This window comes from Pungitius pungitius, chromosome 2 (assembly GCF_949316345.1).
Source record: "Pungitius pungitius chromosome 2, fPunPun2.1, whole genome shotgun sequence".
In the NCBI taxonomy this organism is placed as follows: domain Eukaryota; kingdom Metazoa; phylum Chordata; class Actinopteri; order Perciformes; family Gasterosteidae; genus Pungitius; species Pungitius pungitius.
This window is the reverse complement of record NC_084901.1, coordinates 30,900,676-30,921,965: the sequence shown is the minus strand read 5'-3', so window position 1 is coordinate 30,921,965 and position 21,290 is coordinate 30,900,676. Positions and strand designations below refer to the sequence as shown.

Genomic DNA, 21,290 nt, shown 5'->3' with positions numbered 1-21,290 from the left:
ACCTGGTAATTTCATATAATTATCTGTTCTTTCGATCCTTGCACAGAGAGCTTTTTTTTAAAGCCTGGGTAGTGAGCAAAGGGGTTAAAAGATAAGTGATGCACTGAAGCATGAAATGTATCCATCTTCATCCAAAAAGATTCACAAGTAATATAAAACTAAATGCTTAAGCTTCATCATCAACCATAATGGACAACCGTGACGCTGTTGTCTCTGACTTAATCAGCTTAAAAATGTGTCAAGCAACAATGCACATTTTGTCAGGAAAATGTTTAATTATTTCAGAAACAATTCAGTTACTACTGGTGTGTTATTTTTTACATCTGGTGCAATTTAATTAAAGGGGACACATTAAGAAAACTCCACTTTTTTAGTGCTTCTACACGTTTAAATGATCCTTGTGGTATTTTGACCAAAATATGTTACAGACATTTCATTGGGACCTTATGGGATCATCTAGTGGTAGAATGGGCATACGATGGGTCATTTAAAGTTAAAGTTGGTGATTGTACGCCTGTCCTTACGTCCAACAGGAGTCTCCATATGTGATGCTGAAGAAGAACCATGAGCAGCTTGCGGGAAATGACAAGTATGAGGGCTACATAGTGGAGCTGGCTGCCGAGATAGCAAAACACGTGGGCTACCAGTACAAACTGAAGGTGGTTTCAGACGGCAAATACGGAGCCAGAGATCCGGAAACCAAGATGTGGAACGGCATGGTGGGAGAACTGGTGTATGGGGTGAGCCGACAAAACACCTTCTAGGATTATTGAATGTTAAATGGACTTGCATTCTTTCTAGTCTTCTTTCTAGTCGCCTTAAATTCAACATCCAGCTCTTCACCCACACATTTGTAAAGATGTGTGCGCTGGGGCTGCTATGCAAGATGCAACTTACCCATTTGGAACCAAACTAATGGTCATTCTTTCTCTCTCACACACACACACACACACACACACACACACACACACACACACACACACACACACACACACACACACACACACACACACACACACACACAATGAACAGGTTGTGGTTCAGTGTCTTTTGTACAATAAAACATGGAGCTGGAGGAGAGCTTATCTCCTGAGTTACAGCAGGCAGCTATTAATTTCCATATAAAGCAGGACAAATAGACATAGACTAATAAAAGAACATGACAAATCCAATAAATAAATGGGAAAATTAGTAATTTTAGTAGCTTTTTATCTTTTTGCATTATCTTAAATATGAAAATGTCAAATAAAAAGCATTGTTTTACCTTGTATTTCAGTTGATATCCATCAATTTACAACATGCTGCATCAGCCATAGGTCTCATCTATGATACAGGTTCTGGTGGTTCATTGTCTCACAATTAAAGGGAGTTCATAAAAGCTAGTGTAGTTCAAAATAAAAAATATAAAATAAAAGAGACAGATAAAAAGTAGGATGTTGCATAATAACCAATTAAATGTTACTTCTGGTATGAACCATGGCCACTTCTGGTCTTCTACCGAAATAAAGATACAGATTTAGTTGGTTGAGCAGTCAGAGATAATAATGATGTCTCCATATCCCTCTATTAGCATGCCAGTATTTGCAAATTAGTACATAAAATATAGCTGAAGCCCACCGAATCGAACACTGACATTGACTTTTCTAAAGCTATTCTGCTAGCTAGGATAAATACACAAAACGCACAAAACACATACTTGTGTATAACTCCCTGTCTATGTACACCCCCCCCCCCCTCCTGTACCCCTGTCCCCTCGGTCCTCCTCTCACCCAGAAAGCAGACGTGGCTGTGGCTCCTCTGACCATCACCCTAGTTCGCGAGGAGGTGATCGACTTCTCGAAGCCCTTCATGTCCCTGGGCATCTCCATTATGATCAAGAAACCCACAAAATCCAAACCCGGCGTGTTTTCCTTCCTGGATCCGCTGGCTTACGAGATCTGGATGTGCATTGTGTTCGCCTACATCGGCGTTAGCGTCGTCCTGTTCCTCGTCAGCCGCTTCAGCCCGTACGAGTGGCACGCCGAGGACTACGAGGAGGGGGGCGAGCCGCAGACTCCCACCCAAGCGTCGGGCGCCAACGGGATGCAGCAGGGCCAGGCGCAGTCGCAGCAGAACACCAACCAGCAGAGTCCCGAGCAGACCAATGAGTTCGGCATCTTCAACTCCCTATGGTTCTCACTGGGGGCCTTCATGCAGCAGGGCTGCGACATCTCACCACGGTAAGAAAGTCACGAGTGTCGACGCGTTGCTTTTGAGTCCCTGGTTTGCTTGTGGGTGCACAAAGAGTCACCGCATATCCCTTTTCTGCCATGTTGCGTTATGTTCAACCCAGTTGGGCTTTGTTTATTGAGATTTGGTTCTTTGCCGGTCACTTGTCACACAGCCGAGCGATAAGAGGGTATGATGGAGGAAGTTTACAATGTGGTCATGCTGTGTTTTAGTTCTCCTGTTCCCAAAGACAAACTTCTAGGACTAGACAGACTTGTGGGTAGCTCACTTCCAATGAGCCCATTCCGGATCACCTTGTGTGAGTATTGAGCGGTATGTGTCTGCTTCCGCTCAAGTGCTCTCATGAGCTATGGTATGAAACCATTCTCAAAAGGTCACCAATTAAAAATCTCATTAAATGTCTGAAATTAGAGGCTCTGAGGTCGACTTTCTGAGCTTTCCAAAGGGGAGCAGCAGGAGGAGATGAGATAATGTCAGTATCATCACTGTTAGCTCTGAACCAGCAGAGAGAGGTTAGGTCATGGATAGACACTGAGCTTATTGTCTCTTTATGAATTAAACTACATACATTATGCACTGTGGGGAATTCTTTTTCTGTGAGGTGCGAGAAGCTGAAAGCAAGCGTGCATTTCTGCCCTAACCGTAAAACAATGGAGGTAAATGGAATTTGGTTTGCATTGCCCACAGTATTGAAAATCAATTTGAATGATTCAGCCACCTCTGTGTCCAGAAACAATGCGCAGTTGTCAAAATGTAGTTTCTCTTTATAGTCACCGCTTCTTTATGTCATTTTTCAACACTGCGATTCCCACAAGTGGAGTGTGGTTGTCCTCTTTTTTTAATTCTAGGATGTGAAGCTTGCGCAAATAAACCAAATAATAAACCAAACCAAAACAATGTGTGCATGTTTAGATACCATTGGAGGAAGGTTAGCAAACGGGTGTATACAGAGGCGTTACTGAGGAATAGCTGCTGTGCTCAGTCAACCCTCCCTCATTGAGCGGCTGAAGGTTAAAAAAATGACAGCAATTTGTAACAGTCCATTCCTTTCTTGACTTCCATCCTGTGACATTTACAAAATGTATTTTCCTGTTGCACCTCCCTTCCACGAATATCAAAAGAGAGAAAAAATCTCTGCACCTCCAGGCCTTTGCGAGCTGCAGGTGCTCAGCTGTACATGATGTAGGGAGCTGATCCTTACGCACACTGGCCCTCACCTGACATTTACCATTTTCTGCCCAGAGACTCGGCTACGTGCGCTTCGTGCAGGATGGAGCCCATTGTCTGAGCTTCCTTCGCTTATAGCCAGAAAACGTATCTTCAATAACTATTGATTTCTTTGTGAGCCTCACAGAGAGCAGAGAGCGAGCGGAAACGTGACGATGCATCCTCCCAATAGTCCGTTCCCTGCGGTCTCTTTTGTGCTCTTTTTTCGTGTGTGTGCATTTGTGTGCATCGCCTTGTGTTTGTGCTTGACCAGAGATGAGTTCACGCATATTTGCACAGCATTTGCATTCGTTTTGCTGGGGGGGGACAAGCTGTGTTGATGATGCAAGACGTTTCACTGAGGACACACAGATTGTTTCTTTGGTCTACCAGCCGTTCGGCCTGGGACGGCAAATTAACTAGATGTGAATCGTGTTGTATATTAATATCCAGCTTAAATAACTATAAACTACTGTTGCCCCCCGGAATTATCATTTACAAAGAAATACAGCTGTTGCGTTGAGTTACAGGAGCATTGCTGCTTTTTTAAAAATCTCTTTTAAGTAGGTTTCAGGTTGAACAAAAGATTTCCTTTGTGTCGTCAGTGAGAAAGTCAGCTTTAAGGACGCCTATTCTCCAAGGACTCAAATCAAATCTCCTCCGTTCCTTACAGTGTCCTTCCAAGGTGACCCTTACTGTCCCTTTTCTGTGCCTTGGGAGTCTGCGTTGCAGCCACTTAGAAGAAGAAGAAGAAAAAAAAAAGGCACAAGCCTTCCAGCGTGTGCAGCAGTCCACGGTGCCTGGCTGGTTTCACCCCACCGAATGCTGCCCTGAAGGAAACATCTTCCCCTGGAATATTTGGGTGACCTAGTTGCTCCAGATAGAACAGCCCGTATGCACACGCGGAGGTGCATGTTGATGCATCTAATGCGGTAGCGTGTGTTTTGTCAGATGAAAGCAATAGTAGTTGTTAATCTCACTTATTCTGCAGTCGGGGTTTGCCATTGATTTTTTTTTTTTTATCCAGAGAGGCTTTTGTGGAAATTTTCTTTTTTTGTGTGCTCATTCCTTCCAGTTTTTATTTTGGGGGTGGTACGCTGACTTGCGTCTATGCACTTTCACTGTAATACATTCTATGAGTAGCTGTACCATCAGGTGTGTTAAAGCCTATTTGTTGGTCATTTGTTTTGTCGATGTCTTCAATTTAGTGGAGTGGAAAGAAACAGCCAAACGTTCTATTTATTTATATTCACTGTGACAAAACATTCCACGAAAAATACACACAATAAAAAAAGTTTCAGTTCTGCATCCAAAAAACATGTACTTGGGTACTTGGGTATCCACAGTACTCACCAGCATAGTGATACAATATGATTATCTGATTATAATTGATTAAAATAGCAGGTCACAGTAGGGATCATATGTCTTATTGGTGTTTTTTGGGTAGTTTCAGCTTTCAGAAATATGTAATTGAGTACTTACCTCTGAAATGTAGGTTGAAAGAGTAGAATAAACTCAAGTAAAACCGGTTCATCTGTTCAATGTTCACTACAAAATGATTTAGCATCAGTAATCTTTGTTACGCTCAATAACAGGTGTGTAACAGGTTAGTTTGTGTGTCCCGTAACAGCAGCAGCTGGTTAGCTGGATGTTGTTCCTACGAGCTAGCTGGCTACATTTGTTAGCATTGTTAGCTCTCTAATAGAGGCGCGAGCTCATGATGGGGGCCAGTGTATATTACACCATTCAACCACTGATCAAATATCATTGTTTGTCCATTTTTAAAGAACAAAAACATGAAAAAAAGACATCCTGTCTGCTCTGTATTTGCTGACATCACTCAGCGGGTGTTTGTAAACCCTCCCGCCACCGAGCCATTTCCACTGATAAGGTGAGAACAGAATGTATGAGAGGTGCTTTCAGCCCCGAGGCAGGAAGCTCAAAGCGCCTCACTCTAAACGCTCCTCCATTTAATCAGAGACAAAAGGCCAAGGAACAAACACTGACGATCCTCCTCTGTCCTGGATTAATCAGTAGGCGTGTTTAATTTCCCTGTCTTCCCGTATCCGTGTGTGTGTGTGTGTGTGTGTGCACGTTGGTTCTATTAAAAGCCAGCCCTCATTGCATTTCCTTTGTCTGCTGCCTGACGGTATTTTTTTGCTTTCCGCTCTGAAGGCATCTAGCCTCCTAGTGCGTGTACGTTTATGTGGTCGTTCAATGTGTGTGTGTGTGTGTGTGTGTGAATGCTTGTAGGCATATATTTGCACATTGATGAGACGCATTAATATGTACAGTACTTAAGTGTGAGTGTATTTGCCCCCCTGCTCCCCTTGCTATTTATTCTCTGTGAGACCTTGTTTACTGTGCTCTTTCTGAATGTCAGCACTGTCACTCAGGCCTTTCCCATAAGCCCCGGTCCGTGCTGCCGGGCCCTCCCTTTGTTTATCTCTGCCGACAGGTGGACTCTGAGAGTGATCCCCCTCCCTCCCCCCCTGCCCTCCGATCACCTCCATTCGGTCTTCCTTTCCTCTCTTCTCTCTGCTTTCCATCCTTCACAGATCTCTCTGCCTTTTTCCAGTGGTTAAGAGTTGATCACGGGTGGCTTCACTGATGCTTGGAGTTTCACCCATTGGGGAAAATTAGGTTTCAACGAATAATAGGGGCATGTGATTTTGTTTGGCTGAAGGCAGCAATGTTTTCACGCGACTTCCTTTTTTTGAAAAGTTCCAATTGGAATGCTTTTAACGTCCCGCTCACCCACGGGGGCGGGTCAGCAGAACCGCCCAGCTCTCCACTCTGCGTGGATCTTCGTGTAGGAGCCTCCTCTCCTCAGCGCCCGCGTTGCTCTCGTTACATGATTGTAGACTGAAATAAATCGGCTCTGTCACTCAACCCCCCCCCCCCCCCCCCCCCCACACCCCACCTGCCACAACAGCAATTTCTCAACACCGGGGCGGTCGTTGGAATCGTTCAATAATAGATCGAGTAATGTCAGTCGTTGTAACCCGGGAGCTTTTTTTTTTTTTTTTTGTCACACGGTGATGCTTGTTGTCAACATTGGCTTGTAGCAATTTTGTTCCCAACAACATATGCTGCTTTAAATGGTGTTTATGAATTGAACACATCACAGTGCCTCTGAACCCATGGACCCATGGGCCCTGAAGGCTCAAATCTCAACCAATTTTCCAATTCTCTTCAACATGTTATTTTCCATCCGCTCAAAGTGGAAGGAAAACTGTAGCTGACTGAACAGTGTCAGATAAAAATGAACTTTTAAGCCTTAAATTGGCCCTGCCAATGTTGAAAATGGATTTAATAGTACTATTTAGTTTAAAATTGTATAGAATTCAAATCTATTTAAAATAGTACCAGTACAACAATTTACATAGTTTTTTTGTTTATATCAGGATATCCATTTTGTTTCTCTTCCTTTTACCCATATTACCCTTTTTGCCAGCACAATGGACTTTACATATCTTATGCTACAATCCATGCATCTGTATTGCAACCAAAAATTATTTTAATGTCAGAAACATTGTCATGTCTAGTACGTTTTATGATCAAATGTAACTGGCTGTTCATTTTCTTATCAAACCCATTAGGAGACATTTGTGATCAGGGATGATATTGATTTTGCTGTATAATCCATTGTTATTATTGCACTGTGTTTCAAGCCAGGGAGTTACATAATTGCGTTAGTGAGTTGCTGTCAAAGCAGTTGGGGAACACTTGATAGGAGGCGATGATTTATTCATAAAGAGACAGTTCAGTTTAGCTCACAGTGTCCCTCATGTTTTATTTATCGGGAGATTGTATGAAGGCAACTTTTGATCATACATGCAGAAGCGCTCGCCAGAAGAACCTAGTGAGACACACACACACACACACACACACACACACACACACACACACACACACACACAGACGTAGAACCCCGGAGGATTTCACTGGGGTATCACACTTTGCACGCAAACACAGACACCAGCGTGCCCTCTGGAATCCACACTCCGTCAAATCTGCATTTAAAAGGCCCCGGTCACACAGAGGCAACACGTATGATCCCAGCCGCAGGGAGGGGGGGGGGGGCTTCGCTGATGGCCACGCATCAACGTCTTCCATGCGGCCATGAATTACACATCAGGGCTGGGGCCACATGGGAAATCTACCTGGACCAATGTAAACAGCACCAATAGTTGGCCTGGAAAGATGTGTTCTGTGACGCTTGGAGGCTTATCCGTCAGCTCTGCTGCACCGACAGCTTTCTCCCTACCAGAGTCGTTCTATCCAACTATGGGGTTGGCCTTAGAGAGAAAGACAGGCACAGGAAAGGGAGGAGGAGTGAGATGAATAAAGTCTCTCTCAGCTCAGCTCTACTGTTTGGAGTGCAGAGTGTGCTGCCATGGCAACCGTAAAGAGACGCAGCTTCTTCTTCTTTTTTTTTTTTTTTGTCAGAGCTGTGCAGCTTCGCGTTAAGAGATCTGTGGAACGGCATATGAGGGCACATGCATTTTGAAGGTGTTGATTTTCAGTGAACAGTTGTGATGCATCTGTGTGACTAAGTGACTGTGCGTATGCGCGTGGGCGTGCAGGGAGCATCTTAGGCTCATCTCAGTAAGCATGAGACAAAGAACGCATCCGTGGTATCCCCTAGCAACCCCCGCGTCCAGCCACGGATACGGTGATCACGGCCATAGCTCAATTGTATCGATTCATCTTCCTCGAAGGGAGGTAAATTGTTGTGTTTTCTTATGAACCACCGCTCAAACAAGCCATTCCGCACGGTGCAAAGCAGCCCCTAACTGTGCTGACTCGGAATTGAAGAAACGTGCATTTAACAATTATATAACATTTTTAGTTGCGTACTTGAAAGTGTATAATTATTAGCTTGCTCCAGGCTGGTAACAACATTATCATAATATTCTCTTTTTAACTCAATGGAATGGTAATCGTGACCTTTAGAAGAAGACAGTGAGAGACGGTTTAATAAATCTTTTCTCTTTCAGCTCCCTGCTCAAAACTCGTTGGTTTGGCCTTGAAGATGAAAGACCTCTTAAAATATACAATCTTACAATCATTGTGCGGCTGTCGAAACAGGAGCGAGCAAAAATCCGCAGAAAACCATCTACTTTGCAGTAATACTGGTCGTAGGAACATTATCATCCCCTTTAGCAATACCGACATAGACAGAGAGAGGCAGAGTGAAGTATTGGAAAGACACCGTTAGCGTCAGATAACTGCATTTTCTAAAAGGGTCTTGTTTTCTGGCGCCCGCCATGTACTCAGAGCATCGTCTGTTGCACGTCAAACCAATTTGCCCTGCTCCGCTCGCAGCTTAGTTCACTCGTGAAGTCAAATCGGAGGACTAAAATGTCCCTTTTGCGTGTGGTTTGAGGAACCACCGTGACCTACAGGGCAGGAGAGTTACATTAAAAGAGGTAATCTCGTTCATAAATACTTTATTGTGGTAAATTATCCAGCGATGGCCACACTATTATGCATGTTTTTATTGGGCTGTTTGGCACACTGAGGGGTCTGCGGGGAATCGAGAGCTTAGTAAAACTTTTATCAACTCATAACATTTACGAGCAGCTGAGGCATAGTCGAGGAAATGCTAATTAGCCGAAGCTACGCGATGCGAGTGTGAAAAATTGAAACGTCTGTTGAACCATTCAAATGCAGCCAAGATGTATGGGCGAAATTATATTACAATACCGATAACAATAACAAATTTTTTCATGAGACACAATAGCTCCGAATCACGTGCATTGGGCATAAGAACAATACAAACTTCCTCAAACATTCTCTGCCTGCAGTGAGCAAAAAACAAATTAGGGAATCCGGTTTGACCCAATTAAGAAATTAACCTCTTTACAGATTGTATGGCATCTTCCCAAAGAATGGACAGCCACGGGCTATGCCACCGGGCCCGTGGCTGTCCATTGGCCAGTAAAAAACCCACTTTGACCTTTTTGTGTGCTGTGCTGTGTTTTCACATGAATCTGTCCCTTGGAGTCGTAGCAGTGAGGTATCACTCTTTGCTGTTGCGGCTCCGTGCCGTCAGATCAAGACGTGCGTGGGTGCCGATGGTGGAAGGCGAGATGAAAGCGCTCTTTGTTTTGCTGGGATTTTGCACGCACACTTTGCTGTGACTCTAATGAATTGACGCCATTCCATTGTGGAGGAGAAAAAAAAAAAAAAAAAAGGCACTTGAGTTCACATTTCTGTCATTGCAGTTATTTGTTCTGACTCGTTGCCCTTTTTGTACTTTTCTCCCTTGAGAAAAGTGCGTATGTGACCTACAAATGTGGAAGATAGCCCTTCTGTTCTGTCGGTGACCCCGTAGTCCGACCTCGCTCAGGTGGCGCCCACACGCTGCTCGACGCTGCTCCGTCGCGATGCGCACAACCAGCCCTGGAAATGAAAGCATGCGCGCGTCCGAGAGTGACTAAACACCATCGTTTGTATACGGTAACAGAGGGACAAATAAGTGGTGCTTTTAAAAATGGGATGTTTTGTATTGACAATCATATTTAGTGAATACAAGCTTTGTGAAACACTAAATGTTTCTGTTCACCACCAGTTTGACTTTGGGGAAGTGATGAAAGGACACATGTCATGCACAGATTTCTACGCATTGAATGAGGCAAATGAATAGGTTGTCTTTGTTTTTTACTACTTGCCAAAATAACTTTGCTTTTACATTTTTTCAAAACAACTTTGGACAATTCGATCAACCAACGAGTAGCTGGTGTTGCAGCAGAGTCAGTCTAGGAGGTTCTGACAGCTTGAAGTAGTTTTTACAGCTTGGATCTTGAAAAGTTTTTCAAATAAATAACTCACAGATCTACTATTTTTTTATTTTTATGGAAGGCTGAAGGATCAGAAAAAGGCTAAAGAGGAGGAGTTTTGATCCCTCCCTTTCCATCCTGGCGACAGCTCACACCTTCTCCACAAGCCGGGGGGGGGGGTGGCGAAGCCATTGTGCCCCTCATGACCGACCGGTTTGACGGGGAGACTTGTCCACCTGCCCCCCCAATGACTGTACAGTCACTTAGACCCAAAGTCTCCCCGTCAAACCGTATATATATATATATATACACACATATATAGAGTGAGATGTGTATGTATGTTTATGTATAGACTTAATTAGAGAGATTAGAGTTGGAGATAACGTCGACATCGAGAGATTCTCACCAAAAATATTTTTTTTGGTTCAAGGTGTTATCAAAGCTCATTTTTAGGACAAAAAATATTTTTCTTGCAACCTACTCAGGCCAAGGTGGCGTGTGTGGAGAGGTCTTATAAAGACGTCTCTGATGAATGGCATTTATTTGGATGAGGGCACATACGCACCCTCTCGTTTAATCTGCTGCGATCTTGTCGTGTTTACAGATGCTCTCTGATGTGGTCTCCATATAAATAACAGTTCTGTTATTCTTTTGTTTTTCTATTCTTGTCCCAGGCGTCGTTGTTTTCCACATGCAGGAGCATTTCCTGCCACAGCAGCGGCCAAACAGTCAGCACATACACAGGACTCTGCTCACACGGAATACATATGTGTGTGTATGTGTGTGTGTGTGTGTGTGTGTGGGTCTCTGGCTTTCTGCTTTCTCTGGCTCCACTTTGCCAGCCCATCACTCTCTTTCTGTCCATTCCATCCACTTGATTCTTTTCAACAAGTCTCATCCATCCAGATCAGATATTGGCAGCCATTAACAGCACAACGCCATCTGGCTAATTTTTAAGAAGCAAAAAAAAAATAAAGTAATGTAGCAGAAAACTCCTTTTCCATCCCTGATTTGTCTTAGAATCACTTTATAATTAGAGACCATTTTCTTTCCCATTTAAACCTCTGTAATTCCTAATCCATTGTAATGTGGCCATTACTGACTCATTTTTTACACTTGCTAAAGTCATTAGTCATTGCTAATTACCATATCGAATAGAGGAGGCCAGCTGGGGGAATTCTAATGAGAGTTTAGTGCTTTTCAAGCAGCTGTGGGTGGAGATCTGGATCTGACATACTGTAGTGAGATGGTCCAATTCGTTTTGCCATCCATCATAACAACTGAAAGAATGGTGGTCTCTCTCATATGGAAGCTCAAAAGCAAGCCGTGGCCATGGCGGTGATAATATTGTACGTATGTAACGTGCTACAACACACGTTGCAACCTGGAATCATTAAAGCCGCGGCAATAAAAAATGTTCTACATTCACAATGGAAGAAATGACCACGTAGACGGGAATCTGCTCATTATTTGGTTTTTCACCTCCAGCTTTATTGTTTTGATTCAGTCAAATGAACATTTCCAGCACTGTTTTCTTTGGCGGCACTACGTGCCTGCCGTCATTGTGAGAAATCCCTCCTTCTTCTCACAGAACAGGAGCTACATCGGTAACTTTAGGTTTTCAGCAGACCACGGTTGGGCAGTCCCAGTTAGCGGCGAGCTGGTGAACACTGCGTGTTAAAAAAAAGCAGCTGTTTGCTAACACTTGCTAATGGACAAATAGTTTAAATATTATTTTAAAGCGCTCAAATTTGATTCTGAAATGCTATGGTGCTCAAACCTTACTCTAAAAAGATTTTTCCAAATCCATTTCACAAGGTTTTACTTTTTGATCAATCGTTCTGGCCCCCTATTCAAGTTAGCCAACATTTAATGTTTTTGAAGCTTTACTTTGTCATTTTCTTGTATATTTTCTTTGCTCTAGCTGTTGTGACACAGTTTTGTCTCGTGCATTTACATCACTGCTGAGGAGCTACTGCTGGGGCCGCTCCGATTAACACTCCTTCTCTTCGTAGTGAAATAAAAGGAAGTGAATAATTGATTAATCATTGCCTGAACAAGACTATGAAATTACAGTGCTTGGAAAGATTTGCCTTACTTTAATAAGACAGCTTGGCTAATGTTTTACCCGAGCACCCAGGTTGGCTGCTGTGTGCAATAATGTATGAGGAGGAGCGGGGAGGACGCTCAAAAGAAGGCGAGTTCAAAAGGAGACAAACAGAGACAAACAGGTCTGTGTTTGCCAGTCGCTCTGCTCGTCTTGGGAGGAGGACTGCTGCAGGAGAGCCAACACACACACACACACACACACACATCTCTCTTTCACTCAGTCACACAGTCAATTGTGACCTGGTTGTTCTCTTGCAAACTCGCACACTTTGTCTTTATAGGATGAAAGAGTATGCATGTGTGTGTGTGTGTGTGTGTGTGTGCATGCATACTTGAATGCATCAGTGTCAGTGCCAAAGCGTGGGCCACTGTTCAAACAAGCCCCCGTCGGGCCGCCTGCCCCTTTCAGCACATGAGACAGGGAGCGCAGTGGTCACGCCGGCAGGATGGAGGGAAAAGGGAAAAAGAAAGGAAGGGAAGAGAGGAGGGGAGGAAAGAGATGGAGGGAAAGCAACAAAGGAAAAGTGGACAATTGAAGGAGAAGGACTTGACAGCTGTTAACTGCCATCTCTGGAGGCCAGCAGCAGTCAAAGCTAAAGAGTTTGTCAGCCTCTGGTGCTGGTTTACTTTTCATCTCTGACATTTCTCTCACTCTCTTTCTTTTTCCTTTTGCTTTCCCTTGTGTTGTGTTTTTTAACACACTTTCTCAACACTGACCCCCCCCGTCGGCCTCGACACACACAATCATGGTCCTTTTGTTTGTCAATGTTGCCGTACTGAAAAGCGTCTTCAGGTGAACTGCTCCTGAAAGCAATCAGGACAGATGAGGCCTCCCTGCCCCGTCTGTCTCTCAAAAGGGATTCTGGGAAATTGATTCGGGCGAGATGAACAATAGCTCATTCTTATGTTAAGATGATTCATTGGCACGTCTTTGGACGATCAAGTAATGATTTTATTCTTTTTAAATTGAAGCAAAAATGCAAAACAAATCACAAATGATAGCAGCTCCAAAATGACAGTGATAAAGAGGTGTCTTACTCTTCTTTTTTAAACACTATGTTAATCCATGCCCATTACTAATAACATAAACACATCAAACCCAGCCGTCTATGATCCTTCACGAAATCCTGACAAAATGTTCCTGAAATGTTATGATATTTATGCACTTGCTGCATCCTTTTTAGATTTAAATTCCCTACTGGATGATTCCTATCTCCCGTATGGATTAGACCCTGTATTTAAATGCTATCAGTATTTATTTTCATTAGATGATCATATGATACTTTGTACAGAAATTGTTGAAAAGAGTAGAAAAAGAAGTAGTACTAGTCCTGCAGAGCTAAGGATGGGTTTTTGTGTAAAATGATTCACCACTCACCTTAATTTGTTCCGATGATGATGATGAGTCGTGGTTTTTTCTTGAGCTATGTTCACATAATTAAGTATTAAACCAGACGGTTTTAACCATGTGAACTTTAGATGTTTTGATGTCATGAGCATTAACCGTTTTCACCGCCTTTTAAAAAAAAACTCTAAAAAAAAAAAAAACTGTAAAAAGCTGAAATTGAGAGTTTTGACGCAGGATAATTGGTAAATGCTTTGCTGCAGTTCTCTACATGCATTGGGCTATCAGAAAAAGCATGTTGCATATCCCACTGCGCTGAAAAAAAAAGCTTAACCTCACTCAGCCCCTTTTGAACAGTGATCAGTGAACAAGTGAAGACACACACACACACACACACACACACACACAGAAGAGACACGCTGCAGACATCTCTGCGCTCTCCCCGCGGATTTTCAAAGGCTCTGCATCCATTCTGTTTGCTCTCGACTCGCTCTCTGACTGCTCTTTCATCATCCACCCGTCATCTGAAAAGCATCTTAAATGATTATTTTATTATAGACCCCCCCCCCCACTCACGCCTCCCCCCCCCCTCGCGCCCTCCACACGTTTTTTTTATTTTAAAATCTCGCCTCCACGCTCACGCTCACATTCTGAATGACGGCACAAAAGGTGATTCATGAAAGCCTTTTTTTGTTTCCGATTTGTGTCGTTTTCGTTACGTAAGTAAGCTCCGCCGCTTTGTGCCTCGACACTTGTCGGGGGACCTGATATGTAACGCAACAGGAATTCTGCTGTTGCTGTTTGGAGCTGGCTTCTCTTGAGGTGAAGAAACACAGAGCGAGAGAGAGAGAGGGAGGGAGGGAAAGGAATTTTCCTCTTGGGATTTTACCCCTTAAATCATCCAGTTGTTGTTTTTTTGAGGTTGTTTGTTATTTTGAAAGTGCAATTAGAGCAGTGTCCTCCTCTGCCTATCAGTCCCCAACAATGAATGTGCGTGGTTCCATCAAACGTACTGGCAACTTTCTTAAAGTGAGATTAATTTGGCAGGCAGGAAGCTGAGTGGTCCTTTGTGGAACTGGTTTATCTTTCCTTAGCACATTGGTCTAAGCTCTCCAAGCCTGGTGGAATGATGAGTGTGTGAGTGCAGTGCAGAGCGTGGAGCGATGTAGGTCATTTTGGGTGCTGTGAACGTAGCAAGGGTTATTAAGATTTCTTTTCCTGATTGCGTGGGGGAAAAAATGTGTTTTCCGAGTCGGCGCAGCAACATGCCATCGACTCTCGCTTGTCTTCTGTGCACCGGACAAAGACGCTGTCCCTCTGTTTCCAGCTCGCTGTCCGGCCGCATTGTTGGAGGCGTCTGGTGGTTCTTCACCCTCATCATCATCTCGTCCTACACCGCCAACCTGGCGGCCTTCCTGACCGTGGAGAGGATGGTGTCTCCCATAGAGAGCGCTGAGGATTTGGCCAAGCAGACGGAGATCGCCTATGGGACACTGGATGCCGGCTCCACCAAAGAATTCTTCAGGGTGAGAGACAGAGAATCAAACTCTTGATACCTGGGACAAGGGAAAGTAGAGAAAGCTAAGACCATCACTCACTTAATACAGCTCTGCTAGAGTGCTGGGAGAGAAAACACTCTAGAGTCACATCTATGGGATAGAATTACAATCAGCAAACCATTATATTACGTGTGCCTCATTTCCTGGTGGATCCAGCATGGCCACGGCAGACTCCACCTCTATTAATTAAAACTACTACGGTGTGTACAGTAGACCAGCTTTTCACACACACATTTTTCTCACTTTTTCTGTCATGCAATTTCTTCCTTCTCGTTAATATTGATTATCTTATTTATTTATTTTTAAACAAGTGGACCTTAAACTGCAAAAGGTTGAGGACCCCTTGCTGTAGAGATTTAAATGAATATTGTTAAATGCCTACTGATTATAAATACCAATCACGAACAACATTTAGAATTTATTTTACATTACGTGTCATTTAGCTGACGCTTTTATCCAAAGGGACGTACAATGAGTCCATTTCAACCATAAAGACACAAACTGAGAAGAACAAGTAACAAGAAAGTTCAATTTGATCAAATAAGCCGATTCACAACTTGTTATATACATACGATAAGTACAATTTAAGTGCAACAACTGGTTAAGTGTTTGTAGCCGAGGTCCAGTCTGAAGAGGAGTGTCTTTAGTTTGCGGCAGAAGATTTAAAGGCCCTCTGCCTTTTGGTTGGCAGACCTTTGACACGGCGTCAAGCGGAACCAAATGAGCAGATGAAGTATTCACACTAACGCCGCCTGTCTGTCTCCCCACATCTCGGGTCGTGAACCGCTGTGGCTTTCAGAGGTCAAAGATCGCCGTGTTTGAGAAGATGTGGTCCTACATGAAGGCAGCCGACCCGTCCGTGTTCGTCAAGACCACGGACGAGGGCGTGATGAGGGTCAGGAAGTCCAAGGGCAAGTATGCCTACCTGTTGGAGTCCACAATGAACGAGTACATAGAGCAGAGGAAACCGTGCGACACTATGAAGGTGGGAGGAAACCTGGACTCTAAAGGTTATGGCATCGCCACCCCCAAGGGCTCCCCTCTCAGGTAAGCTCCTGCCACTGGATAAAAGCCTCCGAGGGCTTTTATTGGAGCCTTTGCATGAGCATCAACTCTGCCGCCCGTTGATTTTCTCCATTTAGCTCAATTCTTACAGCGTTCATCATTTTATTTTGTCGTTTTATCGTACGTACTAGCATGGGTTCTGCATACTTTGAATTGCATTTTAATCAGACATCACAGGCCACCCATTTCACAGCGCTTTACTTTCTTTTGCACATTGTCATCCTGCCCGCATCTGCATATTTGTGCATGCAGCTGGCCCTTTCATAGCTGACTCGTGAGTAAAGCTGGAGAGTAGGTCCTCTTTAAGCAACACTTGTGTCACTGCTGCCCTCTCATGACATTCTGAACCTTCTTCTGGAGCATTTCTGGTGGCTGGTTTCACATCTCTTTTGAAAGTGAAGCACCTACTCAAAACACGCAGAAATGCTCACAACGGAACGCAAATGTATCAACAGGGCCTTTTTAAAGCAGAACTAAAGCTTAAAGGACCACATCCCATGATGCTACTTTTGCCAAGGCTCGCACCTTGAATTTATATTCCCCACGATCAATGCGATAACTGACGTAATGAATGGCAGGTCATGCTTTTCTGCCATCGATTTCCAAAACCAGCTGCTGTCTTTTCATTTTGCATTAACGCCCTTTGCCAATTTCCCATTTATCATTTTGCCTTGCGACTGCGGAGAGAGAGAGCAGGAGCTGGGCGCTTCTCAAGCTTTTAATCTTTCTCCAATAGGCCTCATTCATTTTAATGAAAGGGGCCATATGGAAAGATTTTGTTCTTTCAATCTCTGCTCTGGATTAATTTGGTGTTCCACCTTGGTTGACAGCCAAAGGTCAGAAAACGCTGACGAGAAATGTCCCTGATGTTTTTTTCTCTGAGGCTCCACTTAGATTCTGTTCAAATTACGCTTTTCAACAGCGAGCGAGTGCTGTGTGACAAGAACCTGGCTAAACCGGATCTGCTCCCCAGCCATGTGGCCTTCAAAGGGAGGCAGCGTTGAACTGCTGCTCATGGCCCCGTTTCCCGTCTCTCTCTCTCTCTCTCTCTCGTCTTTGTGATCATTACAAACAGTGTGATGTAGGTTATTCTCTGGCCGTTCACAGATGTCTGATACAGAGTTTCATCCCAAAAATATTTTGAATCTTTGTCCAATATTTTTTTCATCGTTGGAGCAGTAATTGATGATTTGTGCTGCCCACATGGAATCAGACATCAGTGTCCTGTAAATTCAATGAGTTCAATCATACCTGCAATGCATTGTTAATATGATACCATGGTTTTTCTTATGGGTTTTGTTTTTTTGTTTTCTAATTTGTGTAACACAGTTCTTACCATAGAGAGTAATAGTAGCACCATAACATATATATATAGCTATACATTCTACCTTTCATGTTGCAGTGCAGGCTTAATTGAAAGTAGCGCTTTGAAAGTAAATATACTAAAATGACATAACTCTTCATCTTCCAGGATGTACTGACGGCTTTGTAAATGACTCTCTCTGTGATCAGTCTGTGAAATGTTCTCTACATATTCTCCTTGCTTTCCTTCCTGAAATGTATGATGTCCAGCCACCAACCATCCCACCTAACATACAGTGCAGGAGCCTGACATGTGCTCACCTCGACCCGACTGACCAAACTAACCAATGACCTGCAGGTCACCGTGTCCACACACTTTGACTTCTCTCTTTATGCCTACTCCACACTGGGCTGAGTGACAGACATCAGAGGTTTTACCCAGCTCCGAGGATACCTGTGTTCCTTACAGCTGCGTCGTGCGCTTGTGTTTTGGGGATGAAGACTCTTCCGCACCGGCTGGTGGAAAAAAGTCCGATTACAACCAAACTAAATTGTCACTGGTTGGCAGAATTTACACTGATTTGGCAGAAAAGACAATCTGGCCATCTGATTGCAGATTGTAGCCTTTCTGTGATTGGTGGACGGGGAGAGTCTTTGTCCAACGCCACTCAGCTATAGGAAACACACAGAGTCACCAGAGAGAGAGAGAGAGAGCCTCGGGGAGATGCTTTGGATGAGTTGGTTCATATAGATCTGTGATTAAGACTCGGCCTATAGTTTGTCACACAGTTTTATTTTAGCCTGATTGATAGTGAGTTGTTGAATTGAACCTGACAGTTAAAACATTGAAACCCTATTTCTTCATTTGTCCCTGCTGATATTTCTAAATGAATCAAAACAGGCTTGTGCGCACCATGACACAGTTATTGGTTGAATATTGATAGGTTATAGGTTACTATAGCAATCTGTATGCTGACGCCACTGAAAGCATATTACCATCCATAGACATAGACTTCCACATCCAATGCATCTCCCTTTTTTTAGGTGTCACCTCGGCCTCCTTCTGAGGCCCCTGCTTGGTAAAACCTGACTCTACTGCTGCATTGCAGATACACAACTAACACAAGCATCAGAAACCAGCACTCTTGCTTCATATCAGTAGTTACATGCAGGAGTGATTAATATGAAGTCAATGTTTTCATAATCACCACCACCATGCGACCAATCTCTTTATATCTGTCCCATAGTGTCTCCTAATGGCTATCGTTTTACATTATTTTCAAGAAACCCAGTAAACCTGGCAGTGTTAAAACTGAACGAGCAGGGCCTCTTGGACAAATTGAAAAACAAGTGGTGGTACGACAAGGGAGAGTGCGGCAGCGGGGGCGGGGACTCCAAGGTCAGAGCCAGTTTGATAAACCCGGCGGGTAGCCCACCACCACTGGGAGTGGAGGGTTGTGGGCAATGGGGGTAACCGGCACCCCCCCATGATGCACTACCACTCTAGCAGCACTTATTGCCTCTGAGGTGATGCAAAGGGCAAAGCAGCAGTGCCTGGAGGGGGGCGGGGGGGGGGGGGGGGGTTATGGACTATTTGGGAAGCGGTGGCTGAATTTGAAAAGCGCAATGGTGGGAATTCTGTATCATCCGCCCTGATTTAAGATCGATCAGCATGTCAAACCTGCTGCATCCGTAGTTGTCCATAATGCTGCATGAGCCCCTCTAGGCTTTGGGATTTGTTCATTTTTTTAGTTGTTAAATTTGTCCAAGTACACCTTACATTTTGACAAAAGATCCAATTGAGGAATCCGTGCTGCATAAGTGAGGGTGAGCAGGGTGCCGGTTACCCAAAGTGATATAGTAATACACATCTACTACCTTAGGGAGCAAGCCAACTAAGATAGATGGAGTATTAATATATTTATATATCACTTTGTCTGTAATGATGTTTAAGCTGTATATTTATGCGTGTGTGTGTGCGCGTGTGTGTGTATGTGTGTGTGTGTGTGTGTGGAAAATGGTCTCATTTTATTCGTAATCTTTGAGCGAGCTCAAACAATAACGTGTGTATGTATTTGCTGCTCTGTGTCTCTGAATGAATAACATAAAATAACATGGTATAATATGTTATTTATGTTATTTCCTTATGGTTGGAAGAATCCCAGTAAACCTAGCGGTGTTGAAACTCAGTGAGCAAGCCGTCTTAGACAAACTGAAAAACAAATGGTGGTACGATAAAGGGGAGTGTGGCAGCAAGGACTCCGGAAGAAAGGTTAGTCTCCAACCCAAACCCCTCACAGCACCCCCCCTCCCCCCCCCCCCCAGCACAACCCTGATCCTAGACCAGCTCCCAAGTCCAGCCCCCAGCCTACATGAAACACAACAATAGCTCCCCATGTGGCGTCACGAGCACCGCCGCAGCCGCCCGAACATAAGATCCATTTTGCAACGTGAGATGCACACAATTAAAATGTACAAACGGCATGTTTAACGTTCTCCAAATGTGTTGCTGCAGATATTGAATTACGATTTTGAATCCAAACGTTGTTTATTGATGGTGACGATAGTGTCGCCATCTCTATTGCTTCTCCCCTAGCCATGACTGTGAAACCCATGTCTGCTGTCACATTAACACGAAACCTCCATAGGTTCAAATGGCCCGTGAGCCTTTTGCTGAGCTGCAGCGTCTGTGACCAGTGGCGTGAAAGTAGAACTGAAATCAGCAAACTGACTCAGTAATGTCAATTGCACTGCCATATCTGCCCAGGGCTCGCTAACAATAACATAACTTTAGCCATGAAAAGCTAAAAACGTTCTTATTTTCGGGCCGGTACTCTGGTGGTGCTCTTGTGTCTATTTCTCCCCACTGAGTTTGTGTTTTCAGATATTTAGGATTCCGATTGTTATATATATATATATATATATATATATATATATATATATATATATAAAATAAAGTCACTGTTTATGTCACTTCCAAAAATCAATCTCCCAAAATTGTCAAATAGACAAGTGTGATGATAACCGTGGGATTTTTCCTTTCATATCAATGTGATTCTAAAAGCAATTACAGAACTTCCCGAGGAGAAAGAATTGACGAGGGAGACAGATGATGACATTCGGCCATTGGACTTTTGCAGAACACCCCCCCCCCAACCACACCACTAGTGTCAAATAGTCTTTTTCCTCCTGTCTCTCACCCGTTTGGATACCTGAGCTCAAGAGTGTCAAACCATGTGCCGTGATGGAAAGTCTGTAAGTTCAGTAGATTTACCAAAATGCTCCGGCATTGGTGAGTCGGGGAAATCCTCGCATTACACTCACATAATTCTATATTTAATAATAACCTGACTTTAACCTGAATAATTGGACATTTTGGGATATGCTTATTCGCATTCACGCACAAACTTTGATGAGAAGATGCCTACCACTCTCAGCACCTACGCTTTCGCAGTGCCCTCGACCTTTTCCTGTAACTCTCAACAAGGAGCGAATAAGCTGTTCCGTGAATATTAGGGACGCACTTAGGACCTGAATATGTGATGCTTTTTATTTGCAGCAATTTTCCCATCCGCCTGGAAATCTCCACAGCTCTCTGAAACCCCCCCTCTAAACACTTACTGGCTGCGTGAAGGGCTACGGCGCTTCATTAGTGGCTTTTTTATTGGTTGCTTTTAATGGGTTTTG

At 43.8% G+C, this 21,290-nt stretch overlaps 1 protein-coding gene across 3 annotated transcripts in view; it reads left to right on the top strand.

Moving 5' to 3' along the window:
- gria1a (glutamate receptor, ionotropic, AMPA 1a) overlaps window positions 1-21,290 on the top strand; it is a 58,994-nt gene that overhangs the window by 33,447 nt on the left and 4,257 nt on the right. For all 3 annotated transcript variants that reach the window (XM_037462699.2, XM_062560775.1, XM_062560776.1), the window contains exons 11-15: window positions 534-740; window positions 1,774-2,219; window positions 15,005-15,203; window positions 16,036-16,283; window positions 18,888-19,002. In XM_037462699.2, the coding sequence (XP_037318596.2) occupies window positions 534-740; window positions 1,774-2,219; window positions 15,005-15,203; window positions 16,036-16,283; window positions 18,888-19,002 (1,215 nt within the window). The remainder of the gene's footprint in view (window positions 1-533; window positions 741-1,773; window positions 2,220-15,004; window positions 15,204-16,035; window positions 16,284-18,887; window positions 19,003-21,290) is intronic.